At 39.7% G+C, this 27,880-nt stretch overlaps 2 protein-coding genes across 3 annotated transcripts; both read left to right on the top strand.

The window, feature by feature from the left end:
- The first annotated feature begins 19 nt into the window (after positions 1–19).
- On the top strand, positions 20–2,492 carry ier3ip1 (immediate early response 3 interacting protein 1). The gene is made up of 3 exons (XM_004538369.4): positions 20–179; positions 503–604; positions 1,752–2,492. The coding sequence occupies exons 1-3, from the start codon at positions 89–91 to the stop codon at positions 1,805–1,807; spliced, it is 249 nt and encodes an 82-aa protein (XP_004538426.1). The 5' UTR covers positions 20–88; the 3' UTR covers positions 1,808–2,492.
- A 3,526-nt stretch (positions 2,493–6,018) lies between these two features.
- On the top strand, positions 6,019–10,461 carry hdhd2 (haloacid dehalogenase-like hydrolase domain containing 2). 2 transcript variants are annotated; one of them, XM_004538371.2, is made up of 9 exons: positions 6,019–6,139; positions 7,723–7,832; positions 8,086–8,188; positions 8,474–8,579; positions 8,871–8,955; positions 9,217–9,382; positions 9,570–9,620; positions 9,923–9,986; positions 10,135–10,461. In XM_004538371.2, exons 2-9 carry the CDS (start codon positions 7,732–7,734, stop codon positions 10,236–10,238), a joined length of 780 nt encoding a protein of 259 aa, XP_004538428.1. In that variant the 5' UTR covers positions 6,019–6,139; positions 7,723–7,731; the 3' UTR covers positions 10,239–10,461. The 2 variants fall into 2 exon arrangements, with proteins under 2 accessions (XP_004538428.1, XP_004538427.1); XM_004538370.2 differs by having other exon boundaries at positions 6,034–6,106.
- Positions 10,462–27,880: the final 17,419 nt, after the last annotated feature.

Here is a 27,880-nt window from a genome sequence, read left to right as displayed (position 1 = left end):
CTGTTGCACGACGTCGGCATGCCTGTTTACGGCAGCAGCATCTCTGGGAGTGGCGGTAGAAGGAGGAGGAGAAGAAGAAGTTGCCAGCATGGCGTTTACTCTTTACTCTCTCATCCAGACCGCTATTCTGTGTACCAATGCAATCGCTGTGTTGCATGAGGAGAGATTTCTCAGCAAGAGTAAGTGTTTTTTATGTCACGTACATCATATGGTGAAATAACTGGTTAAAAGCAGCTAGCTACGCGTATACATTTAGCAGGCTGCCTCTTGGTTAATGGAGAGGCTCTTGTTTGGGATTTATAAGGAAGAATTAAGGGTTGAGCATTACAGAGAAAAAAAATGCAATGTTTTGAATAACATTAAAGCGGGTGGTCTTTTTTTTTAAACTGGAAAATAAACACGTATACATGCATCTGCTATCTCATTTACTGGTGTTTCTCATCTTTCTTCCCATCTGTCTCCTGTACTTTCTCTTCTCCTTTATTTCTCCGTGTGTCTGCAGTTGGTTGGGGTGTTGACCAGGGAGTTGGAGGTTTTGGAGATGATCCAGGAATCAAAGCCCAGATTCTCAATCTCATCCGCTCAGTCCGGACTGTCATGAGAGGTCGGTAGGCTGTATTGTTCATAAATCCTTAGCAGATCTTAAAAATAAGTAAATGTACTCTCATATTAACTGTAACTGTGAAGATACAACAGAGTAGAGGTAGTGAAGGCTTGAGGTTAAAAACCTGGGGCAGTGCACAAGAGAGGTGAAGAAGAGAGGAGAGATGGGGTGGAGATAAGTGTTAAGAGTGATTTATGGCAGGAAGAGTGAAGGGGAATGTTTAAAAGACAGCAGTGAGACCTGCTGTTTTATATGGTTTGGAAACAGAGGTGGCACAGTTTAAGCTGAGATTTTCATTGGGAGTGACCAGAGTAGCCAGGATTTATGAGTTTCATGTAGTGAAAGAGGACATTCAGAGGGTTGGTGTGTCAGAGGAGGATGTCACGGATAGGGTGCATGACTTACTTTGGACAGACACAAGACCAAAGTGGAGATTTGGGGTTGTTTTGGTCACAGCCAAAATTGGGTCAATCAGGATGACAATGATCCCAATCCCAGCAGCAAATCTACTACAGAATGGCTGAAAAAGGATAAGAATTCAAATGCTTCAGTGGCCCAGTCGAAGTCCAAAACTCAACTCCAATGAAATGCTGTGGCAGGACCTTAAGAGAACTGTGTGCACATGAATGACCACAAATATCAATGAACTGAAGCAACCCTGAAAAGAAGAGTGGGCCGATCCACAATCACGTTAGAGACTGATGAAAGGTGATTTTACAAGTTAGTGAATCGGATGCAATTAGTTTTTGACACACTGCTTCTGCATTTTGGCTTAGCTTTCATTAAATAACTAATGACACACTGTAATATGTCATATGTAATTATTCATTTGCAGTTGCATTTGCCTATTTTTAAGATCTGCTAAGGATTTTTGTTTAATACACAAAATCTTAAAAATGAAAGAGGGTGGACTTTAAGTTTATCATGACTGTCAACAAACTTTTTTTTTTCTGATGTTAACAAAATCAAATAACTTTTTCCTAAATAACCCAGTATTAAGTGAGCTAAATTGCTGGTGTGCTCTTCAATTTTTAATTCACTCTGCAACAGATGTATTTGAGTCAAGAATTAGCAGCTGTAATATTTCTGAGGTTGCTGATGGAATCAGTTTGATTACTTTGTGTTTTGTACTCTTTTGTTTTTACAGTGCCTTTGATAATAGTGAATTCTGCCTGCATCGTCCTGTTGCTGCTGTTTGGTTGATCTTCGCCTACCAAACTTAGGTGGAGGACCACAAACATGCCAATGAAAAGCCACTCGCACAAAATCCTGAACTCTTTGCCATTTAGAGACTTCTGCCACTGTCAGTTATTGGGAGGGCGGAAATGTTTTTCAACTGGCCGGCGCTGAAATAGAAGATCAACTGCAGATTTTTAAATGCAAAGAGAAGAAGAACTGAAAATTAGCTGGTGCAGACTTCCTGTTGTGTTTCATCACCACTAAAAGGACAAAATTGATGTAATTTTGTCGAGGTCATGACCACACAGGATGATGGTTTCATCTTGATCCCCGATATCATATCATTTGCAAATGTTTTTTTTTAAATCGGTATTTAAATAACCTGTTAGTACAGACAGATTTGTTGACACTTCATACTGTAAAAGGGGCCTGCAAAGTTTTTTTTTTTTTTTTTTTCCAAACATTTATGGGGCAACTAACAGCAGGTTCAAAAAGGAACACAATTCACAAATCTCTTCATATATATGTGTTGAATTGATTTGTAATTGGCCCATCTCTGAGAACTGAAAAGGCTAAATGGTATAGATGTAAATTTTAAGCAATGCTGCCAAACGCAGCTCCGACCAATGTATTTTGAACTGTTTACACTTCAGTGCCACAAAAATTGAGATACTGTCTTGAAATAAATGTATCACTCAGTGTTGTGGAATTCCTTATGTTATGTTGCTTTCTGTGTGTGACAGCAGACAAACTTAAACAAATGACATTTCGATAAAACTTCCAGCTGTTTTGTTGATGAATGAAATATTAGATGTGTAGCAAGTAACGAAAATAAATGTTGCCTGTCCACTCTGTCAGGTTGGTGCCGATTTACATTGGTGACCAATGTGAAACTGAATTTAAAAATACGGTAGTGTATGTTACCTGGTGGCTTTACACATTCACATACAGTACTGTGCAGAAGTCTTGAGACACTTCTTGTTTTGTTTTGGGGGGGTTTTTTTTGCTGTTTGTTTTTGTTTCTAAAGTGATCTTGAACAATAGTTCTTTGGGAATTCTGAAGGTCTTTAAGTAGCCTGGAGCCTATTGGCTACACTTTATTTGTTTATTTTCAGAAAAATAGTTGTGTTTGTTAAGCCCATCATAAGAAATGTGCCTAACTCAAGCTCTAAATGTTATAAAATAGTACTTGTACCAACAAGGTGATTCCCAAAGAGCAATTAGCCAAAACCTTGGCAAAGAATATTCTGGCACAGCATGCAATGTGTCCTTAAAAGTACTGAGGAAACTGGACAAGGTGGAGGACCTAAGACAGATAAACCGTATCTGAAAGTCATGTCCTTAAGGAACAGGAAAAACATCATCAGAAATTGTCCCAGTGGAAGGGTGGCTGTCAAGAAGCAGTGTTAAGCAAGGAAAACGGTGAGAAAGGACTGAGATATACCAAATTGCACAAGAACTGAACCAAAAAAACAGCAGCAAACTATCACTCGTGGAGTGATAGTCCTCAGTATGTTAGGAGGAGGTCAGGAAAGAGGTGAAATGGTGAGTGTTTACAGTCATCTGTAGAACAAATGGAGGTTGGGGGCTTCATTTCAGTCACTGGTTTTGGGGATCTCATCAAAATGGAATTATGAATGCAGAAAATCTTATTTTACGAGTTCCCTTCACACAACTAAATAAACTTAACTCTATTTATTATTTTCTGTGCTCACAGTGGAGATTTGTTAGTTAGTTGTTTACTTAGTTGTGTGAAGGGAACTCACAAAGTTCCCGACTTCCCACCACCACTGTCATGTGTTAAAAAAACATAAATTACTGAACTTCAATAACTTAGTGAAACTTAAAAGAGTGTGTTTAATATATAAAGTCTTACACTCCCTTGCTCCACCACCACTAAAGCAGTTCATTAGGCATAAAGAAAGCTCAGACAGGACCACTCGAGCTACAATCCGAGGAAACTTGTTTATACTCTACAGACGGACAGCATTTGGGCAGAACGTCCTCTCTGTTAAGGGTGGCCATCTGTGGAACAGTCTTCCTCAACCCATTAGAGAATGCTCGACATTCAGTTTGTTTAAGGCAAAGGTTAAAAACTGGTTATGGACAAATCAAGTGTGTGATCATGCATGAGTTGTATAGTTTTAATGTTTTATTTGGGAACAGAATGGTGTGTATGTGTGAGTTTGATGATGGAGTTTTTATTATGGATAAATGATGAATTTTTATGAATTATTATGTCTATTTTTTTATGTTTAAGGACAACAGATGGAAATTAGCCCCTGGCTATAATCTGGCATGTTTACATTCATGTAATTTTTTTTTTTTACATTTATGTTCATTAACATGCACTGTCCTAAATAAATAAATAAATAAAGTAAGAATTTCATTGCAGCATAACTATTTGTGTTTTGCAGTGTATATGACAATAAACGTCTTGAATCTTGAAAAGTACCATAGGATTTTGACTCTCCTTGTAATACCATCTGGAAAGCTGAACAGCAACAGATGTATTTTTCAGTTTTTTCAATGATTCTATGCACTGCCAGTGCAGTAAAAGCATACCTAGAATTAAAATAAATAAATAAATCACTCAGTCATGGATTGCCCTTCCCAGAGCCCAGGAATCTGTATTATTGAAGCAGCCAACATCCAAAGAAGAGCTTTGAATGTCCTTCATGATGCCTGGAGAACTATTCCTGAAGACTATAGAAAGATTAAAAGAAAGCTACAGTATTACATACACATAATAAGGAATTTAAAATTTTGAGTATTTGTATATATCTTAGCTGGATACACTTAATAAATAGCAACTTTGTGTTTGGATTTACTGGGGAACAAAGGTCACATGCATCACTCTTTATTAAAAGTATTTTTAACAAATTTTCCTTTTTTAAAATTTTACTCTCACTTGACCAAAAGCGAGCACTTGTACCTGGATAAAGGATATCACTGTGTAAATATTGACATACACTATTTCTCTCAACTTCCTTTTTCTCTGTCTGACCAGCTCCACATCATTAATAATCTCCATATGCAGTGAATTATCACCATTCTCTATCCAGCTAAGCTCCACTTTTATTAACATTAGATGGAGGAGGGTGCGAGGGCAAAAGGGGATCTGCTGGAATTACAAGCATATGTTTATCAGAGAGATTTGTGCTGTAAAGCCACTTTGACATGTGATTCGTTTAGCTTGGAGGTCAGGAAAAAAACTATAAGCAAGCACGCAATTATATCTGAATATGTGTCTGCAAAACACAGGTCAGGATGTGTGGTGTTTTGATCTGTGGGCCGTTAATAATAAATCACAAAAATATTTTTTGAAAGAATTGTGGTGAGTCGTGCTTACTTTAGAGTTTAATTTGAAAAGTATTCACATTGAATATAATTTACTGTAGCTATAATGGAAAAATACCCATTCTGTGAAACAATACAAAATATATACAACAGAGTTTAAAGAAAAACAAAATACAACACAGATCAAATCACTGATTACAGTTTTTAAAATACATATTAGATGGAAAAAAGTGCAGGGAAGAGAGAAGGCTGCAGGTGTTACAGGTGAAATTATAATTTAATAACAACAGAGCAATAGCAAGAGCCAGAGGAAGTGTAAAAAGAAAGAGCTACTGAAAATAAACCAGAATTAAAATCAGAAACAGATCAACACGTTAAAGTTGTGTTTTTGTTGGAAGGACCTTAAGACATGTGGGATTAGCTTATGTTTTCATTTTTTCCACATCTATCATGTGCGCTTCAAACTATTTATGCAAAAAATAAACCCAGAAAGCTAAAAAAACAACAGTTGTTATTCACTATGTGGAGGTAACATGCAAAGAGGATTTGAATAGCGGCCTCTGGCATCCTGTAGAGAGAAGGTCTTTATCGCTGCGTTAATACCTCCCACCATATTAAATCTATCCGAATGCACTGAGCGACCCACTAATGCAATACATCTGTTACTTGTTAGTGTGATGGGACACATATGTTTTTTATTACTCTAATGAGTGATTAAGTGGTTAAGGATAACCCTCTTAACTGATTACAAATATAGAAATTGAAAAAATATAAGTTATAATAACACGACAAAAAGAGATTGATATTGACAAGAGAGAGTGATATTAAACATATGGTACTAAGATACATTTTTTTCTCTACAAAAATGTAGAACACAAGTTTTTTTTTCTGTTTTGAAAACATAATCCTGTACTGCATTTGAGCTGCAGGGGTCAGCAGTGACCACATAACAAACCCGTTTTAAATCTACGAAGAAGAAAACGTCAACAGGAAGTAGGAGGGTTGCTGCTGATGCTGTTGAAGGTTAGCTGTACTGGCTCTTTACGCTCTCAGTAGGTCAGTTTGTAGCGCTTTTGTACCTTTTATATAAATGGAAACTTTTATCATTAATTTTCTCATTTGGAAATGAATAATAAAGGTTTTTTAAATTATTGTGTCATGTATATAATTCCGAAAACATTCGAACCATTTTCTGTGTTATCACAATGAGTTTGAAAATAATTCATGCACAAAATACTAAAGCTTATTTATTGTTATTGTGTACATTACATCTCTCCTGATACAGCATGTAAACCCAGTTTTTGAAAGAGTGGTTCAGAAATATTATTTAAAATACTAAATAGCTTTCGAAAAAAACCCTTCCCCCCTTGTGTTTTTGTCTATCTCCCAAGGACCAAACCTGTTTTTGCTTCAGAGTTTTGTCATGAGATGTTTTAATGCGAATTCTATTCAAAGATGTATTAACAGTTGTATGTATGCTTTTATTCGATTCAATTATCATACGGATAGTACACATTAAAGTTGTCAAACAGACAACACATCAGTTTATACACCTTTTCTCAAAAACCAGCCATTACAATGTTTAGTACAATTAGTAAGTGCTGAAAGCTTTAAATATGGAACGACAAATGTGTACGAGCTACAAGTGTGCCAGATATTAAATAAACATACAAAGTGGAGTAATGTTGTACAATACATCAGGCCTGAATGTAAGAGACTGACAGCCTGTTAAGCTACATCTTTAGGTTATGATTTAGTACCTTTACCACACACATAAACCAGGTTTATTATTTTTATCCTAGCACTTTCTTGACAGTTCAGTATTTTTTCTGTTGTCTGTAGAGATGACTGCAGATGTTAGATAGGTAGCCTTACACGCTCTGTGTGTGTGTGTGTGTGTGTGTGTGTGTGTGTGTGTGTGTGTGTGTGTGTGTGTGGTTTTAGGTGGGTATTAAGAGCATTAATTGTACCCTTGCACTGATAACTACACGACGCAAATCCAAGTATGTCTAAATAATAGGGACTCATAGCCTGAAATCAAATACCTACAGATCCATAAATCTGCATTCTCGGCAGAAACCCATAACAGAAACTGGTGAGTAATCCTCTCAGTTTGGCCGGTAATCTGACAGATTCTGCCACCACCACTGTGAATTATGATTATAAACATATAATCTCCAAAATAATAAATTGTTATCAAAGAATAAGCTTTTTAAAAAAAAAAAAAAAAAACCAACTAAAGCTCCATTTACAGTGGACGATGGTCATATGTAGCGGTTTAGAAATCGTAATCAGATACTGTGTTCCAAACAGGTCTTATCTAATGTGTTATCTAAAATGTTAAGAACATCCTGTATTTGTGCTCTTTCAGATTAGTTCACAACAAGTGAAAACACTGTAAAGAGGATTTTGATCATTAGTTTAAGCAACAACAAAAAGGAAATGTCCCAAATTCCCCAGTTCTGACTTTGTAAATACTACGATTTTTGTCTGTAAATCTGAATAAATGCAGATAAATTTAGATTACAGAATATCATTCACCTTATATTACAATTTTTAGTGTTTCCTTACGAAAATAACAGATTAATTTATTAAGAAAATGACTTCTCGTGACATCATTGCCTTTCTTACCTGTGCAGGCCTCCAGGATGGCAGGCAGGCGAGCGCTGAAGGCTGTGCTCATTGACCTGAGTGGAACTCTGCATATAGAAGACACAGCAGTGCCCGGGGCGCAGGATGCCCTTAACAGGTAAATGGCAGGAGGGAAAAAAATCAGACCTAAAATGGCGCATTGAGAGTCAGGATGTTACTCTATGAATGAAAAGAAAGACTGAAAATTATTTTTTTAAATTACTTGAACACTACTCAAAAACCTTTTTCTGTCTTGTGCTTGCTGCATATCTTTATCTTAGATCAGTTCTTTTCCTGTGATAGAGTGCTGTGAATTGTAAACATGGTTTGAATTGCTAGGTGTTTTCTTTTGTGTTTTTGTGCATTATCAGGTTACGGCAGGCGTCTGTAGCTGTCAAGTTTGTGACCAACACAACCAAGGAGAGTAAGAGGATCTTATTTGAAAGGCTGCAACGCCTCAATTTTAACCTCCAGGTGAAATAGCCACACCCTTTCTTATAGCAGAAACTTTTACTGCAGTGCCAAAAGAAATCAAAATGACCTTTAGAAGGGGAACCGCTGTGATCTTGTTTTGTAATGTCTGTTTTTTCCCAAAAGTAAAGTGATGAAAAGAATGTTAGTGCAGAAGTCAAAATTAGGCGAAGAAAAGCAAAACTGGTGATTTACTTAATAAATCAACAAACTGAAAGGACTGTGATGCCATTTTGACCTCGAGAGTGCTGCCTTATGTGATCTTGAAAAATGACCTTTACTGTACAGGAAAATGAGATCTTCACTTCTCTGAGTGCAGCAAGGAGTTTGTTAGAGCAGAAACAACACAGACCCCTGCTGCTGGTGGAAGACAGCGCCCTGGAAGATTTCACTGGTACGAAGTTGAGTGTGTGGTGGTGTGTGTGTGTGTGAGTGACGGAGAGGTAGACCTGAATTTATGTTGTTTTAATTATCATTTGTTTCAGTAACCAAATAAGATAAACTATTTATGTTTAAGACATTATAGCTTTATAAAAAATTCTAATTGTCTACAAGCATTTTGTTAAAAATGAAGCACAAAGAATTCATAAATCGATATCTCTTTAGCAGTTACTATAAAATTATATAGATGAATAATAATTTATTTAAAAAACCTCCAGTTATATATTTTTTCTTCCTTTTGCAGGGATTGAGACGTCAGAGCCGAATGCTGTCGTCATTGGACTTGCTCCTGATCACTTCAACTACTCCACACTCAACAAGGCTTTCAGGTGTTAAACTTGGTCAAGTTTATCAGCTGACATATATGTCAGCAAAATCTTCAGTGTGTCTGATATTTTTACTCAAAAATATCAGATACTTTGTATTATTTATTTATTTTTGATATACAGTAGTAGCAAAGCAAGCGTTTTATTTGGGCATATTTGTGCAGTTATGTCTTATTTCTTGAAAAATGAGACCATATAATAAACTTGGTGTTTGTGATTTTGTTTTCTAAAATGTCATTGTTTTAAATGTGTATTCCTTTCAAGAATGATTCTGGATGGAGCTCCTCTCATCGCCATCCATAAGGCTCGCTACTACAAACGTAAGGATGGTTTGGCCCTCGGACCCGGGCCTTTCGTGACGGGACTGGAGTATGCCACCGACTGTAAAGCTACTGTAGTTGGAAAGCCTGAAAAGACATTTTTTACACAGGTGTGGAATTTATTTTGATTTTATTTTTCCTCATATAATAAGACAATTGTTGATTTTATAACAGACATGTCAGATACTTACTTGACATTATAGCATCTATACAATCTTTTTGTGTTTAGTATTTGATTTTTTTTTATGCTTTTTGGTGCTAACAACCATTGAAGCCTCTTCTCATTTCTTCAAATAGGCTCTGTCTGATTTAGGATGTAGCCCCAGTGAAGCTGTCATGATAGGCGATGTAAGTATATTATCATTTTTGACAGAAAGTGAGTTTTTGGCTTTCTCTTGTATACAGTATAACCATTTATTGTAATGTTATTGTTGCTGTTGACAGTTTTAGTACCTCTTACAAGATATACTAATGTTAAAAAATCTTTTTTTTCTTCCTAGTGGTAACATTAAAATAAAATGGTGGTCTTTACACTGAGTGGCCCTGTGATATATATTTCTTCACCAGCCTGTGACTGATTAACACCCTCACAATTTACTAAAAGTAGGTCTGTGCTTTTTTTTTTTTTGTTTGTTTGTTTTCTCCAACAGGACGCCAGAGATGATGTAGGCGGGGCTCAAAATTCAGGAATGTTGGGTATTCTTGTCAGAACTGGTGAGCTGAGAAACAGTCAGCTTCTCATTTCATCTTCAGCTTTCTCTTCCACTGTGGTGTCTTTATTAGAAGCTACATTTCTAGCTACTTCATCTATCATAATTTTTTTTTCTTGTTGCTAACCATCTTCTCTCCTGTTATGTTTTAGGTAAATACAGAGAAGACGATGAGAATAAAATAAGCCCAGCTCCCCACCTGATATGTGACAGTTTCCCAGATGCTGTTGAACACATCCTGCAGAATCTGCTTTGAGCGCCAAGTAAAAATAACCTTCTGGTTTCATTTGCACAAGTAACACTGCTAATGTTTCAACAGTGGAGAGACTTAAGATATGAAATTATTTTCCTCAGAACATCCTGATAAATTGAAAACAGTCATGCTATAGTAGTTTGACTCAAAGTACCAGTCACCATAACAAAAGTTTCGTTGTATTAGGTTGTATATTTTTTTTCAGAAAATAAAAAAAGAAAACAAATGATTAAACCAGCATTTTTTTTTAAATTGTGCTGTTCTAGTGTCAGACAGATTGGTACTCTCTCTCCCAGTCTGTGTATCTGTCTATCAGGTTTCGTGCTGAGTGTTTGGTGTGTTCAATCACATTCAGGAAATCAGCCGTTGTTACAGTTTCCAGTTGGATGGCGGGCATGTCTGTGTCATCTGTAAAAGAGAATCAAAGTAAGACAGAGAAGATGGCTGTTGTAGGGGTCAGTCTTGACTTTCAGAATCAGAGAAACTTTATTAATCCCAGAGAGAAATTGAGTTGTCATAGCAGCAAATATACAACAAACAACAAGCACTCATATAAAATGAGTGTAGAAACAGAGATACTGGTAGATAAATATTAAGATAAATATAGAGATATAAGTATAAATATAAAAGGACAAGTATGTTTGCAAATATGTGTCATGTGTACAAAAGTGACAGGGTGCACTGAGGTGTGATTAATTCTGTTCCACATTTGTGGACCTGACCCAAGTGGATGAATTAAAGAGTCTGATTGCAGCGGGAAGGAACGACCTCCTGTAACTTTCCCTCAGACAGCAAGGCTGAAGGAACCTGTTGCTGAAACTGCTCTTCAGATTGTCCAGTGTGTTATGAAGGGGGTGGGAGTCATTCTCCATGATTGCCAGCAGTCTTGCCAGCATTCTGTCACTGATCACCTCCTCCAGGGTGGCAAGCTTCATGCCAGCAGCAGACTCGGCCTCCCTGATGAATTTCTTCAGTCTGTTTGCATCCTTTGCTTTGATGCCTGCACCCCAGCATGCTACAGCAAAAAAGATGGTGCTCGCAGCAAAAGACTGATAAAACATATAGAGCAGCCTGCTGCATACATCTGAGTCTTCGTAGAAAGTGAAGCCAGCTCAGACCCCTTTTGTAGGAAGCATCCTTGCTGGCAGACCACTCCAGCTTGTGATCCAGTTGAACTCCCAGATACTTATAGGATGTGACTATTTCGACATCAGTCCCACCAATGCAGATCTGTTTCTACCACCAGCTCATTTGTTATAGCTACATTCAGCTGCAGGTTGTGTGTGTGTGTGTGTGTGTGTGTGTGTGTGTGTGTGTGTGTGTGTGTGTGTGTGTGTGTGTGTGTGTGTGTGTGTGTGTGTGTGTGTGTGTGTGTGTGTGTGTGTGTGTGTTGTCCTACCATCCTGATGTGACTCCAGAGCATCAAAGATTTTTCCAACTGGTCTCATGGCAGCTTCCTTACATGCCATCTTATATCTGAGCCAGAGTAGCCCTCCATCTCCTGGAAATAAAACACAGAAGCATGTGAATGAACACATTTCCTTCTAGATAACATATATAATTTCATGAAATCAAATGGTAATTGAAAAATGTGAAGCATAATGATTAAACGCCTTTGTCAATGCTTCGTACTCCAGTACAGTGCATAGCTCAATGCCTCCTGTGCAGCTGAGAGGAGGCAGCCAGTGAGACATCATGGCTTGGCAAGCTGGTGAAGAGGTAAGACTCATCCATCTGAACCAGTAACTCGGTCTTTATCCTGCGACTCCCCTCACGCTCGCCTCTGAAAGCAATGAACAGAGTTTTTGTGGACAGCAGCAGTGGCACATCTACATTTTACTGCACTTAGTGGTTAAGGTCACCCCATGCTGCTCTCTGGCCCATCACTGACTCAAGCTCATCCAGGAAGATGGTGGATGGAGCGTGGTACCTGGCCAGCTCAAATAGAACCTGCAGACACATGTATTAAATCATTTACACTACATACACGGTCAACATATTGTACAAAAGTCATGTTACTGAAATAAAATGAGTCATTTCTTATCAGTGTTTATGTACTCAAAACGAATATGACAGTCAAAATGCAAAATTGGCTCTAGTTTATCACGGAATGTATGCCATGTAACCACTACGAAAGCTGTGTTGTACATGTAGCATAGCATATATGCGGGGCCCAAGGCTTGTCTTGATCGCCAATCTTGCATCCAAAGTAAAGACGATATGACTTCTTCACTTGAGAAGTGATACTTTCTTCTGGTTGGCAAATGTCATTTCCCCACAAATATAGCAAAAATTGTCCACAGTATTAACACACTTTTGAGGCATTAGTGTTCTGTATTGTAACTAAATGGATAGAATAATGACAGTTTTATGTAACAGTAGCTTAAGCTGTATCCCATGAAGTCTGAAAGATTTCTCAAATTTTCCAACTAGGCTTTGTATAGTACACTGCTGATGTCAGCTTACTTCAGCAGCTGCCTGGCAGTAGTACTGCATTCCTTCAGGAAATAATGGAATAAACTCTGGATGATGTGTACATGATGGTATTATCCAATGTGATGCAATATTACATCATTCTATGCTTATTTAGGATGTTGTTACAGTCCTGCTGGATAAATGTACACAGTGAAACATAGAAAAAAAAACTATGAAATATCTTCCAAACGAGAGCAAACACAATATTTTCATGCTCATATTTGTGTTCAACACACCAAGACACTACAGATTAGGACCTTTTTAGGTCAGTAACAATTTCAGTGTTGACCAGTGTAATCAGACCTCAAAAAATGAAACACAAAACACAAAGTATAGTATTCAAACATGTTTTTGTAAAATTCTTCCTATAGCTGACAGCCTACCCTGACCAGTTTCTCAGAGTCTCCCCTCCACTTGCTGACAATGCTGGAAGCTGAGATGTTGAAGAAGGTTGTCTTACACTCTGTAGCTACGGCCTTGGCCAGCAACGTCTTACCTGTACCTGCGTGGGTAAGGGAATGTGAAGTTTTCATAGTGAGACCCTGACATTTTTTAATATCCTGCACTTGAGTCCTTACCCGGGGGACCATAGAGCAGTAAACCCTTCCATGGAGACAGGATGCCTGTAAAGAGTTTTTTCAAAAAGGTCTCAAAGACTTTAGAGTCAGACCTGTTACAGATCGTCAACTTTTCTTTATTATCAGGTGTGTTTCCAGAATCACTAAAAACTGCTGTAATCAAACCTATACTGAAAAAGGACAATCTTGACAAGACACAAATGAACAACTACAGGCCGATCTCAAATCTCCCGTTTTTAAGTAAGATCATTGAAAAAGCAGTTTCCCAACAGCTCAGTTACTTCTTAAAACAGAATAATTGCTACGATGCCTTCCAGTCAGGTTTTAGACAGAACCACAGCACTGAAACCGCTCTGACCAAAGTGTTTAATGACATATGTCTGAATACAGACAGTGGAAAAATGTCAGTCCTAGTTTTACTGGATCTCAGTGCAGCATTTGATACAGTTGACCACAACATATTACTCAAACGACTGGAGAACTGGACAGGTCTTTCAGGAACTGTACTAAACTGGTTCAAAACATACGTAGAAAACAGGAAATACTTTGTATCAATAGGTAACTTCACATCTGAGCAGACAAGTATCACATGTGGAGTTCCCCAAGGTTCCATCTTGGGACCCCTTCTGTTTAACATCTACATGCTCCCACTGGCACAGATTATAAAGAACAACAAAATAAACTATCACAGCTATGCAGATGACACACAAATATATATCACAATGTCACCAGGAGACCGAGGCCCTGTACAGGCTCTTGGTAAATGCATTGAGGAAATCAATGACTGGTTGTGCCACAATTTTCTCCAGCTAAACAAAAACAAAACTGAGGTAATAGTCTTTGGCGCCAAAGAAAAACGATTACAGGTCACCAGAGAACTTCAATCTATACATCTAAAAACCACAAACCAGGCGAGAAATTTGGGTGTAGTGATGGATGCAGACCTAAACTTAGAAAAACACATTAAGACAATAACAAAGTCAGCTTACTATCACCTCAAGAATATATCAAGGATAAAAGATCTGATGTCTCAACAGGACCTGGAAAAACTAGTCCATGCATTCATCTTTAGTAGGCTTGATTACTGTAACAGCATCTTTACAGGTCTACCTAAAAAATCAGTCAGACAACTACAGCTCATTCAGAACTCTGCTGCTCGAGTCCTCACTAAGACCAAAAAAGTGGACCACATCAGTCCAGCTCTGAGGTCCTTACACTGGCTGCCTGTCCGTCAGAGGATAGACTTTAAAGTTCTGATGCTGGTCTATAAAGCTCTGAATGGTTTAGGACCAAAATACATCAATGACCTCCTGACCCAGTATGAACCATCCAGATCCCTCAGGTCATCTGGATCCGGTCTTTTATCAGTTCCCAGAGTCAGGACCAGACACGGAGAAGCTGCATTCAGCTTTTATGCTCCTTATATCTGGAACAAACTCCCAGAAAGCCTCAGATCAGCTGAAACACTCAGTTTATTTAAATCCAGGTTGAAGACTCACCTGTTCTCAGTTGCATTTGGATAAAGCACCAAATCCACACTTTAAGCTTAAATTTCAAAACTTACATTTAACTACTGATTTTATCTACTGTTCTGATTTTATCTGTTTTGATTTTATATACTGTTGTTTGTTTGTTTGTTAATTAGTTAGTTAGTTTATTTGCTTGTTTTATTCAATTTTAAATCATGCTTTTTATTTGTTCTTGTTTCTAATGTCTCTGTAAAGCACTTTGAATCACCTTGTTGTTGAATTGTGCTATACAAATAAACTTGCCTTGCCTTGCCTTGCCTTACTGAGGAGGAGAGACTGAGTCAAAGAATAAGGGGGAAACATGAATAAAACAGTATATATACAACTTGAGTAAATCACATCCTAGCTCAGTATGAGAACACATTGTATTTCCATTTTCAGCACACCAATAGCAAACTGAGCTCTGTGCAAAGAAACCTGATAAGTCTGATTTATAGCTGATCAGTGCTGCAAATACCACACACAACAAATTAGTTTAAATTTTAGGTGGCAAACACAGGCTGGCTGAAATGACCAAACTGACCTATAGCTCAGAGAATGAATAATAATGGAAGCAAAAGTTTAGGATTGTGGGAAGGCAGAGAGACGATGTTCAATAAAACAGGCCAGCAGAATATATACAAGGAGATGGACACATCAGTCCTCATCTTCGTCTGTAAATGTCAAGAGGATGCAGACAACCTGATTTGTTGTCATCATATCCATGAGAAAGGTCTGGGCGATGATGACAAAAGTGTGTGCATCTATTTCTGTGTGTGTGCGTGTTTTTATCTATTTGCAGAAGCACAAATTGTGTGATTGTGGCTGTGTATAATAAATTCTACATGGCATGCCACATGTGTCTTCCTATCCATCTCTGTATCTGTGTTACCATAATATCCCAGGTATAGATTTAATGTCACTCTAATAGACTGGCCTGACCCCACTGCCCTCCTTCTCTTTAAGCCCTTTAAAAGAGATGTATTCAGAATCGAAGATGGGCGACCGGAGCTGAAATACCAGCATGCTCGGGTAGCGGCCGCACCTTAATGGGATAAACGACGGCCTCTTTGACTAATCGCTTGGCATCCTCCAGACCGATGATGTCCTCCCATCGCACATTGGGGCTGTGCAAATAGATGTCCTTTGGAAAAGCATACACACACACACACACACACACACACACACACACACACACACACACACAACAGAGAGTGAGTGATGCATGTGGAAGACATAAGCCAGAAATTGGCCCCCGCACACATCCCGGTTGCGTAAATAGGTGTCTTTTAGAATGAAACATCGGGTAAGGGAAATGGATAGAGCCTGGGCCTTCATTAATACAAAAGATCAATTCATTCAAAACAAAGCCCTCTGCTGCTCTGTAGTGGACACATTCAGCAAGAGTCATATAAAGGATTTTCATATTTTTACATTATATTCCAAGGAACAAATTAAGATAAAATCAGCTTCTCCCCAGGCAAGTTGAGACGAGACCAAGACCGGGACAAAAAAGACTAACTTTTGTGTGCTTTTAAGGGCTGACATGATGGTACTGACTGGCCCCAAAGTCATCTGACAAAACAGCGATCACCTCCAACAACTGTAAAATATGAAATATGTAACTGGTTTCAGTTATACTTTATATATAGATAAAATTGTAACATCAAACTGAAGATTATAAACTTGAAATTGCATCATGTCCTATTGTAGTAGTACTAGTCAAATTACACTGTATGATATCAACTTCCCTAAAATGGATAAGGCCTGTCAACACAAAGTGATATGCAGATCAGAATCAGAATCAGAATCAGAATACTTTATTGATCCCTGGGGGAAATTATTTTTTGTTACAGTGCTCCATTTTAAACCAACATTAAGACAAGACAGACAATACGCTAACTAAGAATAGTACAATATATACATATATATACATACATACATACATAAGTCACTTATAAATAAATATTTGGAAAAGAAACATGTGTAGTTGTAGCAGCAAACAGTGTGTTAAGTGGATGCATTGTACAGGGAGATGGCCACAGGCAGGAATGATTTCCTGTGTCGTTCAGTGGTGCTTTTCGGTAATCTCAGTCTCTCACTGAACGAGCTCCTGTGACTGACCAACATGTCATGGAGTGGGTGGGAGGTGTTATCCAACATTGTCTTTATCTTGGACAGCATCCGCCTCTCCGACACCACCTTGAGGGAGTCCAGCTCCATCCCCACAACATTGCTGGCCTTACGGATCAGTTTATTAAGTCTGTTGGCATCTGCGACCCTCAGCCTGCTCCCCCAGCATGCAACAGCATAGAGGATCGCACTGGCCACCACAGACTCATAGAAAAAGCATGTTATTTAAGATGTTATTTAAAAGTCAATGGTCACATTTATTTAGTCAAACAACACCATTTTAAGTAAAATTCTGTAATCAAACAATATAAAGACATGTGCACACCTCACTGTGTAGACTGGGGAAACGCTCTTTGTTTTTTGACCAAAAGGTGAGTGCATCACAGAGTCATTTATGCTGTCTAGGTACTTGCTTATTTGTGCATCAGTGCTCGAGTCCTGGCTTGTGCTGCGTTGCAACCTAAATGCCTTGTAGCGTGAAAGAAGACGTTGTTTTGGGGGTGGCGCTGAGTCACTATCTGATAATTCTGTGTCTTCTTCTGTTGGTGCTGCAGGTCCGTCTCTGTCTACCTCTGTGATCAAAAGGTCTGGAAAAGGGTGCACACACACACACACACACACACACACACACACACACACACACACACACACACACAAAGACAGGATTAGACAGGATGCTTCTAATGATGCTATAAAACCAAAGACAGTGATAATAAGTGGAACAACAAAAACAACAATAACAATAAATTATTATTATTATACAGTCACCTATTAATGACTTTTTAAGGTAATCTCTGAACCTCTTCAGTGCTGGTCCGGTTTCACCATTTTGGACATCTAAATCTACCCAGGTCAGTCCAAACTGGGGGTCGAGCATGGTGGCAAGGAAGTAGATCCGATGGCTAAACGGCTCTTCTGGATCCTTTTCGTCCATGCAAATCTGCCTGAAAATTCCAGAGAACTGTTTCTCTAAGGATCTTTTCAGTGCCCTGACTATAGTTACGGCCTGGGGCATTTGTACTTCCATCTTTATAAGATGATTCTTCAAGTCCAGAACAGTGGGGACCACCATGCTAATAGTCACCTGATGATCACCTTCTGTAAGGTCTGTTGCATCAGAAAAAGGCTCAAGCAAAGCACAAAGATCTTTCAGCTGAGCCCACTCTCGGGTTGAAAACACTAAATTCTCTGTATTGCTGCACATTTCAGTGATGGCCCCGTGGTCAAGTGTGATCAGAGCCTTTAACTGTCTGTAGGTGCTATTCCAGCGGGTGTTGTTTCCTGCTGGGATGGACTTATTGGAGCCAAAGTGTGCCTCAAACAAGTCTTTGTGGTTACTACTGCTGTGCAGCAGGTTTGTAAACTTGCTGGCTTTGGCAATGGCTCTAGCTATTGCCTTTACCTCTTTCATCCCATCACTGATTACAAGTTGCAGCGAGTGGGCGAAGCAAGAAAGACGTTCACCCGTTGACCATGGATCAGAACCTTCTGCATCCTCCCACATTGTTTCATCATCGAGGTCACCACTGCTGTCACCTTCAGGGTGCTCTACTTCTGGCATCCTGACTTTAAAGGCCCGCTTCATATTGGATGCATTATCCGTCAGAATCAGAATCAGAATCAGAATACTTTATTGATCCCTGGGGGAAATTATTTTTTGTTACAGTGCTCCATTTTAAACCAACATTAAGACAAGACAGACAATACACTAACTAAGAATAGTACAATATATACATATATACATACATAAGTCACTTATAAATAAATATTTGGAAAAGAAACATGTGTAGTTGTAGCAGCAAACAGTGTGTTAAGTGGATGCGTTGTACAGGGAGATGGCCACAGGCAGGAATGATTTCCTGTGTCGTTCAGTGGTGCTTTTCGGTAATCTCAGTCTCTCACTGAACGAGCTCCTGTGACTGACCAACATGTCATGGAGTGGGTGGGAGGTGTTATCCAACATTGTCTTTATCTTGGACAGCATCCGCCTCTCCGACACCACCTTGAGGGAGTCCAGCTCCATCCCCACAACATTGCTGGCCTTACGGATCAGTTTATTAAGTCTGTTGGCATCTGCGACCCTCAGCCTGCTCCCCCAGCATGCAACAGCATAGAGGATTGCACTGGCCACCACAGACTCATAGAAAATCCTCAGCATTTTCTGGCAGATGTTGAAGGACCTCAGTCGCCTCAAAAAATAGAGACGACTCTGGCCCTTCCTGTAAAGTGCTGTGGTGTTTTTAGCCCAGTCCAGTTTATTGTCAATGTGTACTCCAAGGTATTTATAGTCCTCCACAATGTCAACACTGACCCCCTGGATTGAAACAGGGGTCAAGTGTTTCCTGGTCTTCCTGAAGTCCACGATCAGTTCCTTGGTCTTTGCCACGTTGAGCTGCAGATGATTCTGCTCACACCACGTGACAAAGGAGTCGACCACAGCCCGGTACTCTGTCTCATCATCCCTGCTGATGCATCCAACCACCGCAGAGTCATCAGAAAACTTCTGAAGATGGCAGGTCTCTGTGCAGTGGCTGAAGTCTGTGGTGTAGAGGGTGAAGAGGAAGGGGGAGAGGACAGTCCCCTGTGGTGCCCCTGTGTTGCTAATCACCTTGTCAGACACACACTGTGGGAGACGTACATATTGTGGTCTTCCTGTCAGGTAATCAACAATCCAGGACACCAGAGAAGCATCCACCTGCATCGCTGCTAACTTATCACCCAGGAGGGTCGGCCTGATGGTGTTGAAAGCACTGGAAAAGTCAAAAAACATGACCCTCACAGTGCTCGCCGGCTGGTCCAGATGGGTGTAGACACGATTGAGCAGGTAGATGATGGCGTCCTCTGTTCCGAGACGAGGCTGATAAGCGAACTGAAGGGGATCCAGATGTGGTCTTACTATGGGTCGCAGCTGGTCCAGGATGAGCCTTTCCAGGGTCTTCATGATGTGGGAGGTCAGTGCCACGGGCCTGTAATCCTGGGGGCCACTGGGACGAGGCGTCTTTGGTACAGGGACGAGGCATGATGTCTTCCACATCACCGGGACCCTCTGCAGACTCAGACTCAGCATAAACAGTTTATGAAAGACTCCACACAGCTGGGGGGCACAGGCCTTGAGGACAAGGGGACTCACTCCGTCTGGTCCAGCAGACTTGCCTGAGTGAAGTCTCCTCATTTGCATCTCAACCTGGTATTGAGTGAAGGTGATGGGTGGGGGAGGGGTGTCAGGAATCTCACAGGAGGCAACATGTGAAGAGAGAGGCTGGCACAGTGGTGTGGCTCTGGATTCCAGGCTGACTGCAGGTGAGGTTGTGGGGGTGGGAGCAGACACTGTGGTGTCGAATCTATTGAAAAACAGATTCAACTCGTCGGCTCTATTCTCACCTCCCTCAGCTCCCCTGCTGTTGGTTGGCCTGAATCCAGTGATGGTCTTCATGCCCCTCCACACCTCTCTCATGCTGTTCTGCTGGAGTTTCCACTCCAGCTTCCTCCTGTAATTGTCCTTAGCCTCTCTGATCTTGTCCTTTAGTAACACCTGGACCTTCCTCACCTCCTCTTTGTTGCCCCCTCTGAAAGCCCTCTTCTTGTTGTTGAGGAGGGCTTTGATGTCCTTAGTCACCCACGGCTTGTTATTTGGGTAACAATGAACAGTCTGAGCTGGAACAATGGAGTCGGTGCAGAAAGTTATGTAGCCTGTGATACACTCAGTAAGCCCATTGATGTCCTCGGCGTGAGGCTCACAGAGTGTTTCCCAGTCGGTCACCTCGAAACAGCCCTGTAGTTCCGCTATTGCCTCCTCTGACCACCTCCTAACAGTCCTGGTGGTCACAGGTTCCCTCCTCACAATTGGCACATAGCGGGGGGTGAGGTGAATCAGGTTATGATCTGACCTACCAAGTGGGGGGAGGGAGGAGGAGCTGTATGCATCCTTGACGTTAGCATACAGTAAGTCTAAAGTTTTCTCTCCCCTGGTGGGACAGTCCACATATTGTTTGAATGTTGGTAGTGTATTGTCCAGTGATACATGGTTGAAGTCACCCGAGATCACAATAAAGGCACTCGGGTGCTGAGTCTGTAGCCGAGCTATGGCAGAGTGGATAGTGTCACATGCAGCTGTGGGGTTAGCAGAGGGGGGAACATAAACAGCCACCAAGATGACGTGAGAGAATTCCCTGGGTAAATAATACGGCCTGAGTCCAACAGCACACAGTTCAGTGTCCGGGCAACAAATCCTTTCTTTGATTGTTATGTTGGCAGGGTTACACCACCGGTTGTTAACTAAAACAGCAAGCCCACCTCCTTTACGCTTACCGCTAGCGATGCTGTCCCTGTCCGCCCGAACAGTGTGGAAGCCTTCCACGGAAGCATTCTCATCGGGAATGACCTGGTGCAGCCATGATTCGGTGAAACACATCAGGCTACACTCTCGGTATTCCCTCTGACTCCGTACCAGTGCTGAGAGCTCGTCGATTTTAATTGCCAACGATCGCACATTTCCCATCACGATAGACGGCAGACACGGTTTAAACCTCCTCCTCGCTTCGAGCCTCCGCTGTCTCACCGTCACCTTTTTTCTTCTCTTCTGTCCTTGACCTCTGCATCCCCGATGTGTTTTCCTCCAAATTTCAGCTGGTACTTCTGCGGGCACTTCTGCGGGCCTGGCCAGCGAGCCGGCCGGCATCAGGGCGATCAGCTGATCTCTGGAGTAAACAGTCCGTGCGTGTAGGAGATGTGCCGCGGTCCCGTTCCATGATAAAAGTAACAGTTCCACGGCCACCAGAAGAACAAAAACTCTCTCAATCCACATGATTGAGTAAGAGATAGAAAACGGAGGAAAATACAAGTCAGAAAAAAAAAAGAATACGTAAGAAAAAAGAGCTAAACTAAGAGAAAAGCAGGAGCGACTGTAACAGGCTGCACGCTGGTTGGCGCATGCGCACTTTATGAATGTAGCTTATTTTATGGCCAATGCCATACTCCTCAACTATTCTGTCAAATGCTGAGGCGATTCGTTCGCCGCAGTGCTTCCCTGTGAAACGCCTACTGTCAAGCAAAAATGATTGTAAACTGTAAGAGTCCTTGTTCTTGCAGGCAGCATGAGCAGTAACTCCCAGGAAAGTACGAAGCCTCCGGTCAGACCAGAGGTCTGTTGTTATTGCTACATTTGGCTGGACTTCCAGGGCTTTGATTATGTCACCCTTCAATTTAGTGACAAGGTGAGGTATCAGCTTCTCTGTCAAGGTGGTTCTAGACACAGGAGTGTATTTGCTATCCAAGACATTCAGGAAGTGTCTAAAATGTGGATTCTCAACGATAGACAGGGGGAGAGAGCATCCAACTATAGGGTCCTGGAGGATGGACTGGGTGATGGCCTGTTGCCTGGGTGAATTTGGGGAAAATAAGTGGATGCTTGGAGCAAACAATGATAATTGAGGCTGTGTGGGATTGACCGCTATCACTGATGTTGCAGATCCTGCTTTGTACTCCAAGTACCTACAAAACAGGGAAATAGGAATCTGTAAAACATCGGTTTCTATTCAACCACAAAAACTACTGTATCTTACAAGCACAGTAATTTTAAACCTATCAATGAGGGCAGACCTTTGCATACAAAAGAACCTAATCTAATCCAGTGTGACACATATAGATCATTAGGCACAACTAGTAATAATGAAAATACTGGAGTGTTCAGGGTTGCAAGACCTTAAATAACAAGAACAGAAAAACAGTTGAATGGAATCTACAAAAGACAAAATGTCTGTGCATTAACTTTGCAGGTTGCATTAAGCCTCCTCCTGCCAGTCAGCTATCAGACACAGCTGTATTGACAAGAAATGAACTACTCAATAAAGTCTGAAGTTACACCAATACAAAATAACTGTGTCTAATAATGCTAAAATAGCCCCTACACACTGGACTGGTTTAGTAGGGCAACATAGTAGAAAACACCTAAGAAAGTCATAGTCAAAGGTCCTTAAGTTCGATTTAAGAACCTTAGGACTCAGTTTTGCGATCCGTGCTATCTGGACCAGAGCCATAGACCGCTCTGATCTGGACTTCAGTGTCGAGAACGCCGCTGTTAGCCGAGCAATGTTATAGGGACACTCTTGAAACCCCCCTACGGTGGCCCCTAGAGACAAAGCACGTACAAACTCCAAAACACGTACAAAATCCAAAACACATGCAAAATACAAAACACGTACAAACTCCAAAACACGTACAAAATCCAAAACACATGCAAAATCCAAAACACTTACAAACTCCAAAACACATGCAAGCTCCAAAACACTTAAAAAATACAAAACACATGCAAAATACAAAACACGTACAAAAAACAAAACACATGCAAGCTCCAAAACACTTACAAAATACAAAACACATGCAAAATACAAAACACTTACAAACTCCAAAACACATGCAAGCTCCAAAACACTTAAAAAATACAAAACACATGCAAAATACAAAACACGTACAAAATACAAAACACATGCAAGCTCCAAAACACTTACAAAATACAAAACACATGCAAAATCCAAAACACGTCCAAAATACAAAACACATGCAAAATCCAAAACACTTACAAAATACAAAACACATGCAAGATACAAAACACATGCAAAATACAAAACACGTGCAAGCTCCAAAACACTTACAAACTACAAAACACATGCAAAATCCAAAACACTTACAAACTCCAAAACACATGCAAGCTCCAAAACACTTACAAAATACAAAACACATGCAAAATACAAAACACGTACAAAATACAAAACACATGCAAAATACAAAACACGTACAAAATACAAAACACATGCAAAATCCAAAACACTTACAAACTCCAAAGCACGTACAAAATACAAAACACTTACAAAATACAAAACACATGCAAGATACAAAACACATGCAAAATACAAAACACATGCAAGCTCCAAAACACTTACAAACTACAAAACATGCAAAATCCAAAACACTTACAAAATACAAAACACGTGCAAAATCCAAAACACTTACAAAATACAAAACACGTGCAAAATCCAAAACACTTACAAAATACAAAACACATGCAAAATACAAAACACTTACAAAATACAAAATACAAAACACATGCAAGATACAAAACACATGCAAAATCCAAAACACGTGCAAGCTCCAAAACACTTACAAACTACAAAACACATGCAAAATCCAAAACACTTACAAACTCCAAAACACATGCAAGCTCCAAAACACTTACAAAATACAAAACACATGCAAAATCCAAAACACGTACAAAATACAAAACACTTACAAAATACAAAACACTTACAAAATACAAAACACATGCAAAATACAAAACACAACGGAAGTGCTCCAGGACGCTAGGGGCAATGTTGAGCTTTTGTTACCTAGTAACTACACAAGCCAGGAAGTACCAATGACCGGATTTGGGGTCTGCAGCCTTAAAGGCCGCATTTTAAGGCCGATTACGTCACAGTGACACGACGAAGACTGTCCCAATTCAAAGGCTGCTCTACATGCGGCCCTCAAATGCGTCCTTAATTTCCCTGAATTTTAAGGATGGGTCGGTGTAGCCTTCATGGCCCAACATATCCCAGACTTCATAGCTCGGCGGTGGTGTGGATAATTTAAAAAACGGCGGAAGCGGAGCGGACGAAGAGTAAACTTTCAGAAGTAAGTACTGAATATTATGTCACTTATTTATGTGCAAATGTTTTTATAATGAAGAACATTAAAACATTACTGTTGGCAACATGTCGGGAAAGTTATGTGACATTAGCGACGTTTGTACTAACTTGGTTTTAAAGCCTTTACTTCAAAATATTTGCCGTTCAATAGCTGAGCTTAATCTTACAGAGAATGTGATGATTTTATGCATAATTAAAGTCAGTCATGTCAGTCAGCTGACGGTTCACTCGTTAAGCTGAAAGAAAGATGCTTTAATCACAGGAGTCACACGTGTCCACTGTACCATCTGGGAATTCTTCTTGTTTAGCACTCGTAATAACACAAACACTAAATCCTCCTTCTCGTGTGCTGTTTTGTAGCAGTGTATACACCTGAGACTGTCACCTGTCTGTCTGTCCTGCACTCTCTCTTTTTTTCTTTCTCTCTGATTGTGGAATAAAAGTATGAACATGTGTTTATAAGTTACACTTGTGTTTGAATCCTGCAGCTTATCACACATTTGATTTCTATGTGTGACAACTGCAAGTGTCCAGAGTGAGGACAGACTGAGGGACCCACTGCTACACATCATCTGTGAGGCTTTGCACCCCTGATGATCCACCAGGACAAACTCAGCAGTATGTGAGGAAGAGGAGGAGGAAGAGCCAGCAGCAGCTGACAGATGGAGAGAATAGACAGACTGTTCCCTGTTTGTGAAGGACTGCTAAGAAAGTTTAACATAACTAATTGTCTGTCCTGAATCAGTCTTATTAGGTAATGTTCAAATAATTTGATCATTCCAGTGTTTTCAGTGTGGGAGAAAGTACTCAGGGCCTTCAAGTTACGCACTATGAAAGGAAGCAACAAGTTTAATGTTCAGAAAAATAAAGTATGTATCAGCAGCAGAATGGAACTAAAAATAAATGTTTGTTTCAGTTCTATGAAGCTTTGAGTATTTTGGATTAGTAGCACTGCTGTGTTTGTTGCATCATATTGCTGTAATTGTTTATATGCTTTATATATTCTGAGGTAAGTTGATCTATAGTGTTACATCATATTCTATAAGGATGTTACGTGTTTGTATACTTTCTGCCCAGTTTGACCCATTTAGCAGAAGCCAGCCTGTTTAAGGCTCTGATATCTATTCTGTATGACTTAAAGCAGTTATCCCATACGGAAAAGAAATAGTAAAAACTTATATGTGATTACTCATGAAAGTGGCCACTTTCATGAGTAAATCATATAAGGCTTACATGATTTACTCATGAAAGTGGCCACTTTCGCATTACTTTCATACATTGTTTTAGTAAGTATCAGAAACATACAAGTTTCATTATATAATTTTTCAAGGGATATTATATCTGTTTTCACACTTATATGCTTTTCATACAAGTTTCACACAAGACAGATACAAACTTTATAAGATTTATGTATATCTTTTCCATATGGGATGACATGGTCTGATTTTCTAACCCAATAAAGGAATGTTTAATATATCAGTCTACCCTTCATTCTACCAGAAACAGTTATCACAGCTTGTACATGTTCTTTTTACACATGTATGTAAGCATTGAGCCAAATTTAGTATTGCCAACATACTGAAGGAACAACATTTGTCTCTTATATATAATACACCTATATATGCACTGTCAATATACATTTTGAACCAGCTGCAGATGTCAGAGTAACAACTGACTGACCCCCACATAAAGTGCGTTACAGTAGTCCACAGGGGAAGAAATAAAAGCATGGATCACGGTTTCAAAGTGCTGCCTAGGAAGAAAAGATTTCACTCTTGCCAGTCGCCTTAAATGATAAAAATGGACTGGTTCAACTTAAAACCAAGGGCAGTAACAACAGGTTTAAAATAAACTTCCAGGGGTTCCAAATGAAAAGAAGAGGACTCACAGGAGCCACTGGGTCCAAACACCAACAAATCTGTTTTCTTTTCATTCAAATTTAAAAGGTTTAGAGCCAACCAAGCTTTAATGTCATCTAGGCATGTCAAGAGAGGTTTTATTCAGATGCCATCCTTCTGCTTCAGTGGCAAATAAATTTGGCAGTCATTCCTATATACTTGTCTTTGAGTGAAGATTTAAGGTGGTAAGACATGTACTGTAAATAACTGCAACTTGAATCTGTACTGAAGCTCAGTATTTGACACAGAGTTCATGTTCACTGCTGTAATAGCTAATAATGACTAATATAATAACCATAATATTGGCCATATTATATTTACATTACCAAAGTGATATGACTTTAGTCTCATGAACAACATTAGCTAATTGTTATTTACTAGCTAATCTTAAATGACTGTTCAGTACAGAAATGAAGACCAACAATCATGTTTTACTGTCCTGTGGTCTCAGCCTCAGATACTTATCAAATCACACAAAGCTCTTGTAGAAACAAACAAACAAATGAAAAAAATATGTTCTCCTTCATTTCTGTCAAACAAAGTTGTATGACACGTTTCCAGCTGTTAGTATCATGGTTGCTAGGCAACCTGGGAAGCGCGACGGAGACTAGAGCCCATGTGTTTGCAACAAACTTGCCGTTTATTTTGTAAATCGAGCTCAACACTGCCCCTAGCGTCCTGGAGCACTTCCGTTGTGATTTGGAGTTTGCATGTGATTTGGAGTTTGCATGTGTTTTGGATTTTGTACGTGTTTTGGATTTTGCATGTGTTTTGGATTTTGTACGTGTTTTGGAGTTTGCATGTGTTTTGGAGTTTGCATGTGTTCTGGAGTTTGCATGTGTTTTGGATTTTGTACGTGTTTTGGATTTTGCATGTGTTTTGGATTTTGTATGTGTTTTGGAGTTTGCATGTGTTTTGGATTTTGCACGTGTTTTGGAGCTTGCATGTGTTTTGTATTTTGTATGTGTTTTGGAGTTTGCATGTGTTTTGAATTTTCTACGTGTTTTAGAGTTTGCATGTGTTTTGGATTTTGCACATGTTTTGGATTTTGCACGTGTTTTGGAGTTTGCATGTGTTTTGGATTTTGTACGTGTTTTGGAGTTTGCATGTGTTTTGGATTTTGTACGTGTTTTGGATTTTGCATGTGTTTTGGATTTTGTATGTGTTTTGGAGTTTGCATGTGTTTTGGATTTTGCACGTGTTTTGGAGCTTGCATGTGTTTTGTATTTTGTATGTGTTTTGGAGTTTGCATGTGTTTTGAATTTTCTACGTGTTTTAGAGTTTGCATGTGTTTTGAATTTTCTACGTGTTTTGGAGTTTGCATGTGTTTTGGATTTTGCACATGTTTTGTATTTTGCATGTGTTTTGGAG

The sequence above is a fragment of the Maylandia zebra genome, linkage group LG7, assembly GCF_041146795.1.
Source record: "Maylandia zebra isolate NMK-2024a linkage group LG7, Mzebra_GT3a, whole genome shotgun sequence".
Taxonomy (NCBI): domain Eukaryota; kingdom Metazoa; phylum Chordata; class Actinopteri; order Cichliformes; family Cichlidae; genus Maylandia; species Maylandia zebra.
The sequence above is the reverse complement of the archived record's forward strand: the minus strand, read 5'-3'. Positions and strand labels throughout refer to the sequence as shown.

Coding starts and splice junctions, on each gene's coding strand:
- ier3ip1 (XM_004538369.4), top strand. CDS start 89: ATGGCGTTTACTCTTTACTCTCTCATCCAGACCGCTATTCTGTGTACC. Junction 180..502: donor GGAGAGATTTCTCAGCAAGA/GTAAGTGTTTTT, acceptor GTGTGTCTGCAG/TTGGTTGGGGTGTTGACCAG. Junction 605..1,751: donor AGTCCGGACTGTCATGAGAG/GTCGGTAGGCTG, acceptor TTGTTTTTACAG/TGCCTTTGATAATAGTGAAT.
- hdhd2 (XM_004538370.2), top strand. Junction 8,956..9,216: donor ACACTCAACAAGGCTTTCAG/GTGTTAAACTTG, acceptor ATTCCTTTCAAG/AATGATTCTGGATGGAGCTC. Junction 9,383..9,569: donor AAAAGACATTTTTTACACAG/GTGTGGAATTTA, acceptor TTCTTCAAATAG/GCTCTGTCTGATTTAGGATG.